The sequence below is a fragment of the Xiphophorus hellerii genome, chromosome 23 (assembly GCF_003331165.1).
Source record: "Xiphophorus hellerii strain 12219 chromosome 23, Xiphophorus_hellerii-4.1, whole genome shotgun sequence".
Lineage (NCBI taxonomy): Eukaryota > Metazoa > Chordata > Actinopteri > Cyprinodontiformes > Poeciliidae > Xiphophorus > Xiphophorus hellerii.
Genome location: NC_045694.1, coordinates 17,055,644 through 17,072,979, shown reverse-complemented (window position 1 = coordinate 17,072,979; position 17,336 = coordinate 17,055,644). Strand labels below are relative to the sequence as shown.

At 38.0% G+C, this 17,336-nt stretch overlaps 1 protein-coding gene across 1 annotated transcript; it reads left to right on the top strand.

Moving 5' to 3' along the window:
• Positions 1 to 2,478: 2,478 nt before the first annotated feature.
• Positions 2,479 to 16,616, top strand: LOC116714983 (protocadherin alpha-C2-like). The gene is given in 3 exon segments (XM_032555802.1): positions 2,479 to 3,848; positions 3,850 to 5,808; positions 15,794 to 16,616. Coding segments are annotated over 3 exon segments (2,448 nt in total). The 5' UTR covers positions 2,479 to 3,392; the 3' UTR covers positions 15,827 to 16,616.
• Positions 16,617 to 17,336: the final 720 nt, after the last annotated feature.

Sequence of the window (17,336 nt, the reverse complement as noted above, 5' to 3'; positions counted from 1 at the left end):
AAAGCTAGCGCATTTCGAAGCAATGGTTCGCGCAATAACAAAGGGAGAGAGGTATGTTCAGCTCCTCTTTATTATTTTTACCTTCGCCCGGAACATATCGACGGCAGTGACTCATTACTCTATACCAGAAGAAATGAAAGAGGGATCGGTTGTTGCCAATCTTGCTTCAGATCTTAGCCTGGACGTGGCCACACTGAATCGAAGAAGAATGCGAGTTGATATCATCGCTAACAAGAAATATCTGGATGTGAACAAAGAGACTGGGGAGCTGTATATTGTGGAAAAAATTGACAGGGAACTCATTTGTCCCACAAAATCTTCAGCGCCTTGCTACCTACGATTAGAAATAATCCTAGAAAATCCAGTGCGAATTTTCAATATAGAGGTAGAGATTTTGGATATGAATGACAACGCACCACAATTTCGAAGAGACGTCATACATTTAGACATATCTGAGGCTACGCCTAAAGGAGAGCGATTTTCGCTCAGTAATGCAGCTGATCCTGATGTTGGAGCAAATTCGTTGAAGACGTACGAGCTCAGTGAAAGCGAACATTTTAATATTGAGGTTCAAACGGGGAGAGACGGGTCAAAATTTGCTGATTTGATCCTTAAAAAACCATTAGATCGGGAGAAGCAGGCGGCTCATAATCTAATGCTAACAGCCATAGATGGGGGAACACCTGCTCGATCTGGCACCGCGAGTGTTATTATTCGCGTTTTAGATACGAATGATAATGCGCCCACATTTGACAAACCCAGTTATAATGTAAATATTTTTGAAAATGACCCAATTGGAAGCCTTGTTGTTCATGTTAAGGCAGTAGATTTAGATGAAGGTTCAAATTCTGACAGTAACATACTCATATAGTCTTTATACATCAGAAAAAACGCAAGAAACATTTAATCTTAATCCAACAACAGGTGAAGTTACTGTAAAAGGAATACTGAACTATGAAGATTTTAGGATTTATGACATGGAAGTCATAGCAACAGATAGAGGAGTGAATAGTTTATCAGGACAATGTACCATAAAGATCCTAGTTGAAGACATGAACGACAACCACCCAGAAATATCAATTAAATCCTTTCAGAGTCCAGTCAGTGAGAACATAGTGTTAGACACAGTGATAGCTGTAGTTAGTGTGAGCGATAAAGACTCAGGTGATAATGGACAGGTTGATCTTCATATTCCAGAGAACATGCCTTTCAAACTGAGGGAGTCCTCTGATAACTATTATGAGTTAGTGGTGTCAGAGCCATTAGACAGAGAGAAGGTCCCAGAATATGAAATCACCTTCACTGTCACAGACAGAGGGTCTCCTCCTCTATCTGACAATGAAACTATGACTTTGGAGCTGCTGGATGTTAATGACAATGTTCCTCAGTTCTCCCAGTCATTTTATACCATACGTGTCATGGAGAATAACGCACCTGGCTCCTTGCTCAGCTCACTAACTGCATTTGATCCCTGACCTCCATGAAAACCAGTATCTAGTTTATTTCATCATAGAGAAGGAGATTGCCAACACCTCCATGTCTATGTTGTTCTCCATCAATCCAGAGAACGGGAATCTTTATGCACTGAAAACTTTTGACTATGAGATTGAGAAGGAGTTTCTTTTCCACATTGAGGCCAGAGACTCTGGTTCTCCTCCTCTCAGCAGTAATGTGACCGTCCACATCATCATTGTTGACCAAAATGACAACGCTCCAGTTATTGTCTCTCCTTGGCGCGCTCATGGCTCAGTGGTGGAGGAGAAGATCCCCAGATCCACTGATAAAGGATCCCTGGTGGCTAAAGTGATCGCCTTAGACACAGACTCTGTGCACAACTCTCGGATTACCTACCAGTTTCTCCAGGTGACTGATGCTTCCTTGTTCAGCTTGGACCAATACAACGGAGAGATCAGGACTATGAGGATGTTCAGTTACAAAGACTCACGCCACCACAGACTGGTTGTTGTTGCCAAGGACAACGGGCAGCCTGCTCTCTCTGCTACAGTCACCATCAAGCTGCTGACAGTGGAGACTGATGTTAAGGCCTACTCTGACATGACTGAGATGCCTCTGGAATATGACATCTTTTCAGACATCAACCTGTATCTGGTCATCGGTCTGGCCTCGGTGTCATTTCTCCTGCTCATCACCATCCTGGTCACCATCGTGCTGAAGTGTCAGAAACCCAAACACAGCAAAACTGCTCCTCCCAGCAGGAACAGTGTGATCAGTGAGAGGAACTCCACCATCGCAGACTCCACTCTGGTCTCCAACGATGCCTACTGGTACAGTCTGTTTCTAGCAGAGACCAGGAAAGGAAAGCTGGTGGTCAGACAGCCTGTGCCAAAGGGCTCCAGATACATCGTGTCCAGCATCCCGAGAGGGACAGGACTGTCAGAGACTAGTGACTCAGCTGCTTCTACTCTGCAGGTAGGACAAGTATAAGTGAAAATAACAAAACTCAGATTGTTTTCAAAAACTTTAAAAGTTTATTTCTAATTTCATAGAGAATGGAATCACCTTCTATATAAGTAATTTCATAATAAAAATTTGCATAAATAAAAGCTCTATTAAAATAAAATAAAAAATCCCAAGATCAACATAGATATTACCTAGTTCATTATCAGATACCTATTAAATAACCTGTGTCACTTACTTTTCATATTGTAGATCTTTATATACTGTAAAGGCTTTGTGTTTTTGTCCTGTGAGGTTCTCTTATATATTTGCAAAATATGCTTAAAATATTTTTTCTGATCATTTCTGTCATAAATAAATTTACTGTTCTCTACAAAGTATTTAACTCATCTTACATTACAAACAAACCTGGTCATAAAACAATAGAAAAACAAAATAAATAAAACCAAAAAAACCCCACAAAACCCCGTACCTACTAAAAAACTCAACATGCGTCCTTGCACCACCTTTTATTTAAGTTTTTTGGTTGTGTATAAGTGATAAATCGCTTAAATGTACAAACAAGACAGAAAATGAAACGAATGACCCAAGGATGGATTTGTATGTCCATGAAAAAGTTAAGACGTTTGAATATAATAAAGAAAATATGAAAATTATAAATTAAACCTTGAAGAGGTTGTAAAACATTTCGAAAAATAACCGAAACTGAAACAAATTTAAACCATTCAGAAACTATTTTCTTCCCGTCTCCTCTGTAACAACACAATTTGAAAATAAGCCGTTCATGTCGCTGCTCTCCGAGAAAAGAAAGCACTGGTGAAGTCATCGTTTTCACGACAGTTCGTTGGAAGCCGTGAAAGGAGTCATTCCTTTCACGACTCTGCTATGAAAAGGAGTCGTTTATATAAAATCTCGTTTATATTTGGTACAAATACACCACCAAATATCAAGTGTAGGGCTTTGAAGACGGATTAATGATAATGGCTCGTGAACATGTTTGTTTTTCGTGGAAGAGGTATGTCGCAGTGTTCCTGTGTTTTTCTTCCATCCTGGACACGGTAAGCCCGGTAACTCATTATTCCGTTCCGGAGGAAATGGATGAAGGGTCCGTTGTTGCGAATTTAGCATCTGATTTGGGATTAGACGTAAGGAGTCTGAGCAAAAGAAAAATGCGAGTGGACGTGGTGGGCAACAAGAAATATCTTGATATTAACAAAGACACCGGGGAGCTTTTTATTTTGGAAAGGATTGACAGGGAGTTTCTTTGTCCTCTCAAGACAACAACGTCCTGCTTCCTAAGAATAGACGCAACCATTGAAAACCCTGTGCGCATGTTTAACATAGAGGTGGAAATATTGGACATAAACGACAACGCTCCTCATTTTAGAAGAGGAACGATGCATTTGGACATCTCAGAGTCGAGTCCCTGTTGGAGAGAGATTCTCCCTGAACAACGCTGCTGACCCGGATGTCGGTGCGAATTCTGTAAAAAACTACCATCTGAGCGCAAGTGATAATTTTGCTATTGAAATTCAGACCGGGAGAGACGGAACGAAGTTTGCCGATTTGGTTCTGAAAAAGGCTCTGGACAGAGAACAGCAGGCTGTTCATAATCTGATTCTGACCGCTGTGGACGGCGGGGTGCCCACGCGCACAGGTACAGCCAGCATTATTGTTCGCGTGCTTGATGTGAACGACAACGCCCCTTCATTTGACAAAGACCAGTATGTTGTAGATGTGATGGAGAACTCGCCCATTGGAAGCTTAGTGATCAAACTGAATGCTACTGATTTAGATGAAGGCTCCAACTCTGACATTACTTACTCTTACAGTTTATACACGTCAGAGAGAACCCAGATGATGTTTAACCTGAATCCAGAAAATGGTGAAATCAGAGTAAAGGAAATGATAAATTATGAAGATTTTAAACTGTATGAAATGGAGGTGATAGCCAGTGACAAAGGACCTACCTCCTTATCTGGACAGTGTAGAGTTACAATCCAGGTGACTGATATGAATGACAACCATCCTGAAATTTCTATAAAATCCTTTCAGAGTCCAGTAAAAGAGAATGTGGCCACAGACACAGTGATAGCTGTAGTTAGTGTGAGTGATAAAGACTCAGGTGATAATGGACAGGTTGATCTTCATATTCCAGAGAACATGCCTTTCAAACTGAGGGAGTCCTCTGATAACTATTATGAGTTAGTGGTGTCAGAGCCATTAGACAGAGAGAAGGTCCCAGAATATGAAATCACCTTCACTGTCACAGACAGAGGGTCTCCTCCTCTATCTGACAATGAAACTATGACTTTGGAGCTGCTGGATGTTAATGACAATGTTCCTCAGTTCTCCCAGTCATTTTATACCATACGTGTCATGGAGAATAACGTACCTGGCTCCTTGCTCAGCTCACTCACTGCATTTGATCCTGACCTCCATGAAAACCAGTATCTAGTTTATTTCATCATAGAGAAGGAGATTGCCAACACCTCCATGTCTATGCTGTTCTCCATCAATCCAGAGAACGGGAATCTTTATGCACTGAAAACTTTTGACTATGAGATTGAGAAGGAGTTTCTTTTCCACATTGAGGCCAGAGACTCTGGTTCTCCTCCTCTCAGCAGTAATGTGACCGTCCACATCATCATTGTTGACCAAAATGACAACGCTCCAGTTATTGTCTCTCCTTGGCGCGCTCATGGCTCAGTGGTGGAGGAGAAGATCCCCAGATCCACTGATAAAGGATCCCTGGTGGCTAAAGTGATCGCCTTAGACACAGACTCTGTGCACAACTCTCGGATTACCTACCAGTTTCTCCAGGTGACTGATGCTTCCTTGTTCAGCTTGGACCAATACAATGGAGAGATCAGGACTATGAGGATGTTCAGTTACAAAGACTCGCGCCACCTCAGACTGGTTGTTGTTGCCAAGGACAACGGGGAGCCTGCTCTCTCTGCTACAGTCACCATCAAGCTGCTGACAGTGGAGACTGATGTTAAGGCCTACTCTGACATGACTGAGATGCCTCTGGAATACGACATCTTTTCAGACATCAACCTGTATCTGGTCATCGGTCTGGCCTCGGTGTCATTTCTCCTGCTCATCACCATCCTGGTCACCATCGTGCTGAAGTGTCAGAAACCCAAACACAGCAAAACTGCTCCTCCCAGCAGGAACAGTGTGATCAGTGAGAGGAACTCCACCATCGCAGACTCCACTCTGGTCTCCAATGATGCCTACTGGTACAGTCTGTTTCTAGCAGAGACCAGGAAAGGAAAGCTGGTGGTCAGACAGCCTGTGCCAAAGGGCTCCAGATACATCGTGTCCAGCATCCCGAGAGGGACAGGACTGTCAGAGACTAGTGACTCAGCTGCTTCTACTCTGCAGGTAAAACAATCTTAAAGAAGTCATAAAAACAGATTTGTTTTGTAGAGTTTGACACAATATGTATTCAAAAATGATGCATCAACATATATTGTACATGATGGAAAGGCTTTAATTTTTTTTTATCTTCACAAAGATTGAATCAAGTCAATTAAAATTTAGCCAAGGTCCATTTTCTTGCGATTTCTCACACTAAATTTATATCAGGACAATATATCAAAATACCCAATGTTCCTTCAAAACTCTATAGTGAGTTTATATTCTGACAAAACAAGTAAAATTAAATAATTTACAATTCATTCTGAAGGACTTTAAATATTTCTGTATTGACTATGCTAAAGGGATATCATTCCCCGATGCGAAAAACAAACAAATACCCTTTTCAACACTATAACACATAATTTAGCTGAAACAAGACAAACATTTTTATACAAAATACATATAAAATGTTTTGTATAAAACATTTTGCTTACACCTAATGTCTTAGGTGTAAGCATTATGATGTTTCTTACACCTAAAGAAATGTAAATTTCTTTAAATGTGCTTTTTTCAAGTTTGTTGTATAATATCCTAAAAAGTGTTCTTCCATACATAATTTGATAGTTTTTCCATTCAAAATGCTGTGAATGTTGTTGTGATTATAATAATAAAGAGCAGAATGTTTAATTTATGAGGTGTGGTAAAGTTTAGATTTTGTTGCTTTATGTTCGGTAATTAAGAATTTTTCCACAGACTAATCATTACACAGGCATTTCATCTGCCGTTTAGCATGGACACTTCCACAGAAATATGTTTAACATCTATGTGTTTGTTTATCTTTTATACAGTTTGTCACCTGTTGTGGCGCCTGTACTGAAGTGATAATATTAAACAAATGTCTTAGGATAACATTAATAACATCTAAATATCCACACCGGAATAATCCAATTAAATTATAATTAGCAATTTTCTTTATAAAGTACACCATGACTATTTTTAAATACATTTTCATGTTTTGTGAAGTTTCATCTGGTTAATGGATTTCTCGATAAATCACTTAGTCATATTAATATGCCTTCTTGTCATTTTATCTTGACAGAATGTCTGCTTCTGTTGGTACCAAAATCTATTCTTTTGTGCAATTCATAAGTTTTTTTTCCCATTGTTGCTTGAAGACTATGTTTCCACATATTAACTCGGACAACAAAGAGTTCACATCATTATTTTTACATATATTTAAAGAGTTTGTTTTGCCATTTTGTTTAGAAGAAATAGTTTAAGGTAAAAATAAACTTTGATAATTAGATTTTTTTAATGTTGTATGTCAAGTTAAAATGTAATAACTAAATTTGGTAAATTAAATGACTTAGGATAGTCTTTCTTAAAAGATGGATGGATGGATGGATAGATAGATAGATTTCCTATTATGGACTGAAGACCTCTCCAGGTCCAGGGTGAACCTCACCTCTCCCTTGTTGATGCTTATACCACAAGGGATAAGCTTGTTGGATAATGGATGGATAGATTTCAGTTTTGCATTATTCATTTGTGTTCATTTAATGTTAATACGAATTTTGTAAGTTCTAAGGCATGGGTAACAAAAGCATTTATTACTTATACCAGGTGACAACTAAATGGTGTATCATTCTAAAATTTTAGTTTGAAAAAACAAAATCATCATAATAATCAGTGAAAGGGCAGAACTTTGTTCACATGTATAGTTATGGGTGGCTCTAGACAGGGGCCAACAGGGGCCAACAGGGGCCAACAGGGGCCAGTGCACCTGTTATAGCCCCTGTACTGAAGAGATGAATATTAAACAGATGTCTTAGGATAACAAGAGCTGGAACAGAAATTGTAACTAATTGGAAACCTTGAATCAATTTCATTTTTACCTTCATAGTTTTACTTCAACAGTGAATTAAAAATTAAGATCTTGTACTTTTAAGATGTATTCACACCTGACACATTTGTTCCACCTTAAATAGACCAGAGTTTGTGTCTCACATTGGACCTTTTGTGCAGGTCTGAATACACTCAAGTGAACTATTGTGTTGACCAAAATATCTGACTGAAACTGAATTTTTGAGGTGGTCTCAGTCCGTTTCGAAATATATGCTGGTGCTTTTTGCTTATAGTGAATGCAGATCAGCCTCGATCTGAACCAACTACAGGAAGTGGACATCTTTTCAAACTTTATGGTCCGCTATTGTTGGGCCCTATGGCAAAGATGAACTATTCTGTGTTGCTAACGCTAATGCATGTACTAGTGGTACTGAAATTGTGCCGTTTTTTGATTTCTTATTGCTGCTGCTACTAACATGTGGTGGATAGGGGATGCAAAGCATCTCAGCTGGCAGCCCCCATTTGATGACAGCGTTCCAAAATTACAAACATCCCATTGCGAAACCTGCATTGAATGAGCTGCTTCTGACATTGAAGATGATGTTGCAATTGTAATAGCGCAAATGTGCACTACAGGAATGTAGCAATCAGGACTTCCAAAGTTTGTTTTCACTTGGGTCTGGACTCTGTTCCGCCTCCATAATTTCTATCTAATGGGAGCAATTATTGTTACCTGTATTACTTTGTGTACAAATTATAGTCTGCTAGAACAATGGGAAAGCAAAAAAAAGAAAAAGTTCACTTTTGTTCCTGCCCAAACAAAAGTATCCAACAACTTTTCTGGTTTGAATTCCCCCTTAGCTTCAGCCGTTTTGAGATAAGACCACAACTGTCATCTGCTGGATCACCAGTGTGCAAGCTGCAGCTACAGAGCCACAAGTGGCTCTTTGAGTCTGTGACTCACTTTATATAGTCAACAATTAAACATTTCCTGTTTTTTTGTTTCATTCTTTTGTTTTGTGCCCTAGGGGGGGACCCTTCCTGCCACCCTGCTATATTTGGTCGCAAATCTCCATCTCTTTGTCCAAAACTCTGAATTAATGTTTTAATCTTGAGCAGGTCACATATTGTGCAGCACTTGATCCCAACTTAAAGGTTAAAGTATTATCCTTCATGATACCAAGCACAACCTGTCTTGTCTTTACATGGCCTTATCTGGCTAAACCATAAAGTCTGTGTTATGGTACAGATTTCAACTACACTGACTGTAAATTTTAGCACAGTAATAGACATGTAGAAGCCCCAGATCTGTGTGAACAAAGTTTCTGTTGCAATTCAGAATGCAAAGAATTAAATTGTTTAAAATCAAAAGAAGCAAAAAAGACAAGAATGCAAAAAATAAACAAGTCTGGGCACAAATTTTACACATTTAATAAGCTCAATTTGTCAGACAAGAAGATAATGTAATTTTTATTTCTGTTAAAATAGGGCTCAACATGTTTTTTTCACGACATGGAAAGATCTCACTGAAATGTTTCTCTGACAGTCAAGTACATATTTAACTGTGTAATACTTTGACTGTAAAATCGCAAAAGTGATGGATTTTAATACATTTAATCAGATGTATTAAATTATTGGGAAATTATTCAACACCCTAGCAAAGAATATAGCAAAAAAAAAAAAAAGCACAATAAGCTTAACAGAGAAGGCACACTGCCATATAGGACTTATTTAAAACATTTGACTAAAATCATACAAAGATTGCAAAATACTCACTTATTTTCAACACCCAGCTGATCCTGTGTCACAAAAGAGCCAAGTATATCCTAGAAGTGGGGACCAATATGAATAACTTGACAATGCATCACAAGATGGAAAAAAAAAAAAACATGAGCAAAATAATCACTGTTTCACAACAAGCTTTGAAGTTTGGAAATATTCTGAAAGAAAACTGGTTTCAAATAAATTTGTGCACCGTATACCTTTAACATTCAGTGTCTTTAGTGCACAGCATCTACATTTCAAAGTTGAGTGTTAGTTTGAAATCATGTACTTGCATAACATTACTGCATAATGTTGAAGTTTTTGACTTTTAGGTGGTAAGGTATGTTCTAACTTTTGTCATATTTTCTCTGACAGTTATAGCAAGTTTACTAGAAAGCTGAGCTATCAAAACGTATTCTTTGGATTTTCTCAACGTTATGCTAAACATACCTCGTAGCATTATTTCTTCTTTATGTTTTTTTTATTTGTGGCCTTTAACACAGTAAGCATCTTAAATCGACCTAACTTTTGGAAAAACATTGAAGTCAAAACATTTTTCATTTAGGAATGTGTGAATGGACTGAAATAACTCTTTTGTGGTAATTTTACAAATTACTTAATCAAATATAATTTTTACATTTTTCTATGTAAAAACATTTTTAGTTTTAATCGTCATGCTTCGTTTTTCTTCACCTTTTTTCAGTTTTACTAAATTAAAGAGATGAAGGAGCAAACTTTACAACTACCACTACTAAGGAAATTCCCCATACCTACATACATTTTTCAAAAATGTGGGATTCTATTTTATTTATTTATTTATTTATTTATTTATTTATTTATTTATTTATTTATTTATTTATTTATTTATTTATTTATTTATTTATTTATTTATTTATTTATTTTTTGCTGCATTTAATCAGTGGAAGAATTCATAATAGTTTTTTCTTTCCAAACCACCGCGTATTCCAGGAGTGATGAACAAAATAAAAACTTTTATGAGAAATAACATGCGTATAATGACCAATTATTAATTATGTACATTAATATTGTAAGCGTAGCTTCCAAATAATTACGTAGAAGCATATTTATTCCGCTTCATCAACTTTTATTAAGTCCAGTTACGACTAAATGAATATTAAAACGGTTTGAAAATCTATTTTTTTATTTTAATGAAGACTGTTCATGCTCTTTATTTCTCAGTTCCAGATAACGAATTTTTGATGAGGTCATGTTAGTCGCGATATGTTGTCTGAGGAGGGGATGAGAGACGTTGTGCACAATCAGTGCGTCATTCCTGGGAAAGAAACTCCTTTTGTAACGATTTGCGTTGTGTTTTGCGCTTTCAAGTAAAAGACCTGAACCATCCGAACCGGCTCGTCACGATGGCAGAGCCTGTCAAACGGCTTTGCAGGACGGGGTATGTGTTCCCGTTTCTCTGTCTTTTTGCCACATGGAGTGTGGTGTTGTCAGTTACTCATTATTCTGTACCTGAAGAAATGGAGGAGGGATCTGTCGTTGCTAATTTGGCGGCTGATTTGGGATTAGAAGTGAAGACGCTGAAGTCGAGGAGGATGCGCGTAGATGTGGTAGCCAATAAAAAATATCTTGGCATCAACAAAGACACGGGGGAGCTTTATATTTTGGAAAGGGTTGACAGGGAGTTTCTGTGCCCGTCGAAAACTACTTCACATTGTTTCCTTAAATTAGACGCTACAATTGAGAACCCAATACGTATGTTTAATATTGAGGTGGAAATAACAGATATTAATGACAACGCTCCTCATTTTAGAAGAGGAACGATGCATTTGGACATCTCAGAGTCGAGTCCTGTTGGAGAGAGATTCTCCCTGAACAACGCTGCTGACCCGGATGTCGGAACGAATTCTGTGAAAAACTACCATCTGAGCGCAAGTGATAATTTTGCTATTGAAATTCAGACCGGGAGAGACGGAACGAAGTTTGCTGATTTGGTTCTGAAAAAGGCTCTGGACAGAGAACAGCAGGCTGTTCATAATCTGATTCTGACCGCTGTGGACGGCGGGGTGCCCACGCGCACAGGTACAGCCAGCATTATTGTTCGCGTGCTTGATGTGAACGACAACGCCCCTTCATTTGACAAAGACCAGTATGTTGTAGATGTGATGGAGAACTCGCCCATTGGAAGCTTAGTGATCAAACTGAATGCTACTGATTTAGATGAAGGCTCCAACTCTGACATTACTTACTCTTACAGTTTATACACGTCAGAGAGGACCCAGATGATGTTTAACCTGAATCCAGAAAATGGTGAAATCAGAGTAAAGGAAATGATCAATTATGAAGATTTAAAACTGTATGAAATGGAGGTGATAGCCAGTGACAAAGGACCTACCTCCTTATCTGGACAGTGTAGAGTTACAATCCAGGTGACTGATATGAATGACAACCATCCTGAAATTTCTATAAAATCCTTTCAGAGTCCAGTAAAAGAGAATGTGGCCACAGACACAGTGATAGCTGTAGTTAGTGTGAGTGATAAAGACTCAGGTGATAATGGACAGGTTGATCTTCATATTCCAGAGAACATGCCTTTCAAACTGAGGGAGTCCTCTGATAACTATTATGAGTTAGTGGTGTCAGAGCCATTAGACAGAGAGAAGGTCCCAGAATATGAAATCACCTTCACTGTCACAGACAGAGGGTCTCCTCCTCTATCTGACAATGAAACTATGACTTTGGAGCTGCTGGATGTTAATGACAATGTTCCTCAGTTCTCCCAGTCATTTTATACCATACGTGTCATGGAGAATAATGCACCTGGCTCCTTGCTCAGCTCACTCACTGCATTTGATCCTGACCTCCATGAAAACCAGTATCTAGTTTATTTCATCATAGAGAAGGAGATTGCCAACACTTCCATGTCTATGCTGTTCTCCATCAATCCAGAGAACGGGAATCTTTATGCACTGAAAACTTTTGACTATGAGATTGAGAAGGAGTTTCTTTTCCACATTGAGGCCAGAGACTCTGGATTCTCCTCCTCTCAGCAGTAATGTGACCGTCCACATCATCATTGTTGACCAAAATGACAACGCTCCAGTTATTGTCTCTCCTTGGCGCGCTCATGGTTCAGTGGTGGAGGAGAAGATCCCCAGATCCACTGATAAAGGATCCCTGGTGGCTAAAGTGATCGCCTTAGACACAGACTCTGTGCACAACTCTCGGATTACCTACCAGTTTCTCCAGGTGACTGATGCTTCCTTGTTCAGCTTGGACCAATACAACGGAGAGATCAGGACTATGAGGATGTTCAGTTACAAAGACTCACGTCACCTCAGACTGGTTGTTGTTGCCAAGGACAACGGGCAACCTGCTCTCTCTGCTACAGTCACCATCAAGCTGCTGACAGTGGAGACTGATGTTAAGGCCTACTCTGACATGACTGAGATACCTCTGGAATACGACATCTTTTCAGACATCAACCTGTATCTGGTCATCGGTCTGGCCTCGGTGTCATTTCTCCTGCTCATCACCATCCTGGTCACCATCGTGCTGAAGTGTCAGAAACCCAAACACAGCAAAACTGCTCCTCCCAGCAGGAACAGTGTGATCAGTGAGAGGAACTCCACCATCGCAGACTCCACTCTGGTCTCCAATGATGCCTACTGGTACAGTCTGTTTCTAGCAGAGACCAGGAAAGGAAAACTGGTGGTCAGACAGCCTGTGCCAAAGGGCTCCAGATACATCGTGTCCAGCATCCCGAGAGGGACAGGACTGTCAGAGACTAGTGACTCAGCTGCTTCTACTCTTCAGGTACAACTGACGGCTACAATAAATTATTTTCCCTGGTTCACACTTTGGAACTTCTTTTCACTCTTTATTTTAGAACAGGTTTTAGTTCATGTTGTATAATAATCTCCAGTACATATACAATTTCAACAATTATATAAAAACAAAAACATTATTTTCCTTCTTTACATTCTGCTGGTAAGATAATAATAAAAAGGTTCGTGTAACAGGATTGTTATGACTAATATGAATTAATGATTCCTTGGATTGTTTTACCTTTTTCATTTTTAACAAACTTATTTCTGCCAGATGAAATGCCACTGTTTAAATTTTGGATTAAAACAGTGAATTTCTGTCAGTCATGTTTATCAACTTTAAAGATAGGTCTGAACTTGTAAAAGACTAAAATTTATATATATTTACTTTAATGAAAAATAAGACAAAACATAATGCTTTAGTTTATTGAATGGATGAAAATTTTACGAGACAACTATCTATATCCTTTATTAAGAATGGAAAATGCAAATACTCGCCTCTGCTGGAGAAGTTTTCTTAAAACTTTTTTTCCTTTTAAAAACTGCTAAGAAAGAAAAAAATTCAAATGCTCAACATTTTAAAAAGAAATTATTGAAAATTTCATCCATCTGTTTTTATTTTTAAGATTTGTATCTGTATGGTAAGTATGTATTCCTGTAGAAAGTGTCACTTTTACAACACTCTTTCCTGTAAGGCTCACAATTTTCTTTACTCATTTCAGAAGAGACATTTTATTGATTAAACTTTTGCAATATTATTTATGCCAAAGACCTGATGATTGAATCCCTTCTTTTCTTTCTCTCCACTCTAAAGTACCCTAAATGAGGAAGGTCCACTCAGCAGCTGGAGGTACGCAGCGTTCAAGCCCCGGAAATTGTTTTCATGGATAAGTTGAAGTATTTTTAGTGTTTTAACCGTCTCCTTTTTTCAGTGGTTATGTTTTTCTTTATTATGCCTTTTAATTTCCTTTGACAATAATGTGCTTAAATTTTTCCATATTCGAAATAACAAGCAGTTTATCAGGTTCTCCCATGTCTTCAGACGTCTGGCTGTTTTTTCAGGCTCATCTTTAAACAGTAAAATGCCAGCCATGCAGTTTACCTAGCATAGTTGAAATAACTTCCTCAACTTCTTTTAATTATTGAATATTTTCTTAGATTTGACAGCATGAGCCTGATTTACATTAACTGATTTGTTTTTGTGCTTTTGAACAATCAAATATGGTGATTCAGGTAAAGAGTTTTGAAGCCATTTCAATTCTGTGATTTTTCTGTACAGAGATTGGAAATAATTAGTTTCCTATTTCATTTCAGTGAAGTCAAACTTTCTTTTAATCTACTAAAATAATTTTTGATCAGTAGCTCTCCAGGATTTGCTGAATGTGTCAGATTTAGTCTTTGGACTCCCAAGGGCTTTATTTAAATCTTTAGTCCAGCACATTGTTCAGCATTTGGTTCAAAATAAAGACGTAACATATTGGAAGACAACAGAAGGCATGACTGATGTAAATTGAACACAAATATCTACAACAAAAATCCATTTTCCAAAAGTCATGTTTCAACAGGAAAGGGGCACACAGAATCGTCTTCTTGGTGCTTTTGTCTGTCAAACTGTTATTTTGTTATTTTTCTGTAGGTTCAGTTCAGAAAATGTAAATAAAATGCGTCTTTGCAACAAATTGATAATGACCAAGTGCCCCCAAAAGATTCTAATTATTTTTTTTGTTTTGTTTTGTTATGTGACACATACAGTTGTTTCAACCCTTGAATTTATGATAATTTTTTGCCTATTTATTTCAAGATTCAGAGTCAGGCAGTTTTTTAACACACAGGGAAATTAACCCTCTGAAACTTTTGAAACAGAGGCGTAAGTGACAACACAGAAAATGAGCTAGTGCTCAAACAAAATCTTAGACAGTCCCCCAGAAAATGTAAAAAACTTTGATTAAAACAATTTCAAAGATTACAAGAAAGTCTTGCTATTTAAATAGAAAGATTATTAGAGACGACGGGCGTTTTGTACATTGTTTATATTGGTCAAAACATTGATCTGATTTTCAGACACTATCTGATGTTTAATGTCAATTTTTTAAGTATCTGCATCTTGAATTGAATCACCATGTTTTCAAATTGATGCTGTGCATGTGGATATTAATCTGTGTTCATGCCCCTTTCTGACCCATCACTAATATATTCAAATTGTAACCTTTTATTTCACGTATTTGTACGGTGAATAGGACTTTACTCTTTCTGTCCTTTTCACAGGATGGCACTTCAGAGCATGACTGACACTGTCTCCTGTCTTAAATGTGACCTAATTCTTTGTGCAGCAAAGAGAAATCAGGCACTTGGTTCCCTAGCAACCACTCTCCTTCATGTAATTTTTGAGCATGGTGTTCAGTGACAAATCTATCACATCCACAATACACGTTCAAAGATCCACCAACTTCTCTCCCGATCACTCTGTCCTCTGCCTGAAGCCCCCGTCTGAGCGAAGGAAATCAGCTGCATGACATATTTCAGTCAGGTCAACCACAAGGCTCTTAGTGCTGTGGGTCCTTTTCCACAAATGTCTAATTCTGTTGTCTCGTTGGCAGGCCTCCACTACAAGCGGCAACAGCTCCAAGTAATTCCAGTCCTTCAGCTGTGGATATGATTTTTTTGCCAACAGCAAAAGCCTGGTGGAAGAAAAGAGGAACTCCGTTTAGAGATCCACCCCCATGGATACGCCCTCCTTTGTCTCGTTCCTGTTCCTTACTCTGTGCAGTCGTCATGCAACTCAAATGAATCAGACCAGAAAACATACCCTGCACTCTCCCATTCTTTGAACACATAAACCGCAGATCAACAACGCCATGATGTCCATACCTATATGCATGAATAGACTGCATGGCTTCAACTTATATTTAAAATATTGTAAAGATGAGGTCCTGAGAAATGTGCACTCTAAGTTTGTACAGAAGGCACAACAAGTATTCCAAGAGAGGACATGGAAAGGTTGAAATGCCCTTAGAGACTTTTTATGTTTAGTAGAAAGAAGCACATGTTGGAATTTACAATTGAATCCTTTGTGCCCTGCCTTGCGCCATACAAACACTGATGTATAATATCAGAGGTAAAATACAGCACAACTAACTAAATGTTCAAAAAGCATTGAATAAAATTTAAAGTAATTAAATAGAATCAGCATTTTGTAAATGTGTTTACTGTTAGCTAAATCATGTTTACTTGTGTTTTATAAGTTAGCCAGGCCTAAATATGTGAAAGTGCCAAGTCCATCATAAGCACAAATGAATAGAATTGAGGCCTTTCTTCAGCCATCATGCCTTTCAGTTGTTTTCTGCAAGAAACAATAGAGTAAGACGTATCAATATGTTACTTTCTGCAATTACGGCAGACATGTTTTTTTTTTGTTCTTTTAACAGAGATGAACAATTAGATTTCATGGGACCAGAGTCATGCGGTGTGATGTTTTGTTTTGTTACCTCAGTTTAGGACGAAGCAGCACAATGTCAGCTTAGTTGATTCACAAATGTAACATTTCTCATAACATAAAGTTTAAATGTCACCATGTTTGAAGGTTTTGGCTATTTGAACATTGTTAAATAAGTCTTGGGGTTTCAGTGAGTGAGCGACTATGAGAGAACATAGTCTCTCATACTCTATGAGAGACTATATCCTGATTATCCTGATATAAATCCTGTATTTATATCAGGATTTACTTATTTGAGTTTGCAAGCAAAGCTCTAAGTTAGCTTACTTTCAGTATATTAAGTGATGCAGCCTGTTAACATTTAATGTTGACTTTACAAAATTGGAACAGCAAATTAGTACCTGTGGGGTTTTTTTTCACTCAATGAAAGCTGTGTTTATGTATTTTACAATACTGTATGTACAGTATCTCCTTAAGAAATTCAAAACAACATGCAACTAACATAAGAAAATAATCCCATGCCTCTTTATTATTATGCCTTTTTTATCATCAGTAAAGGATTTTTAAGCCTCTTTAATGTGAACAGAATTATGTGCCATCATATTTAAGTCTATGTATGCAGGAACACAACCATGTTGTCAAACTCTTTAGTACAGCTTGTGTTTCTATTTGGGTGTAATGTGTTGAATCAAAACATATATGGTAAA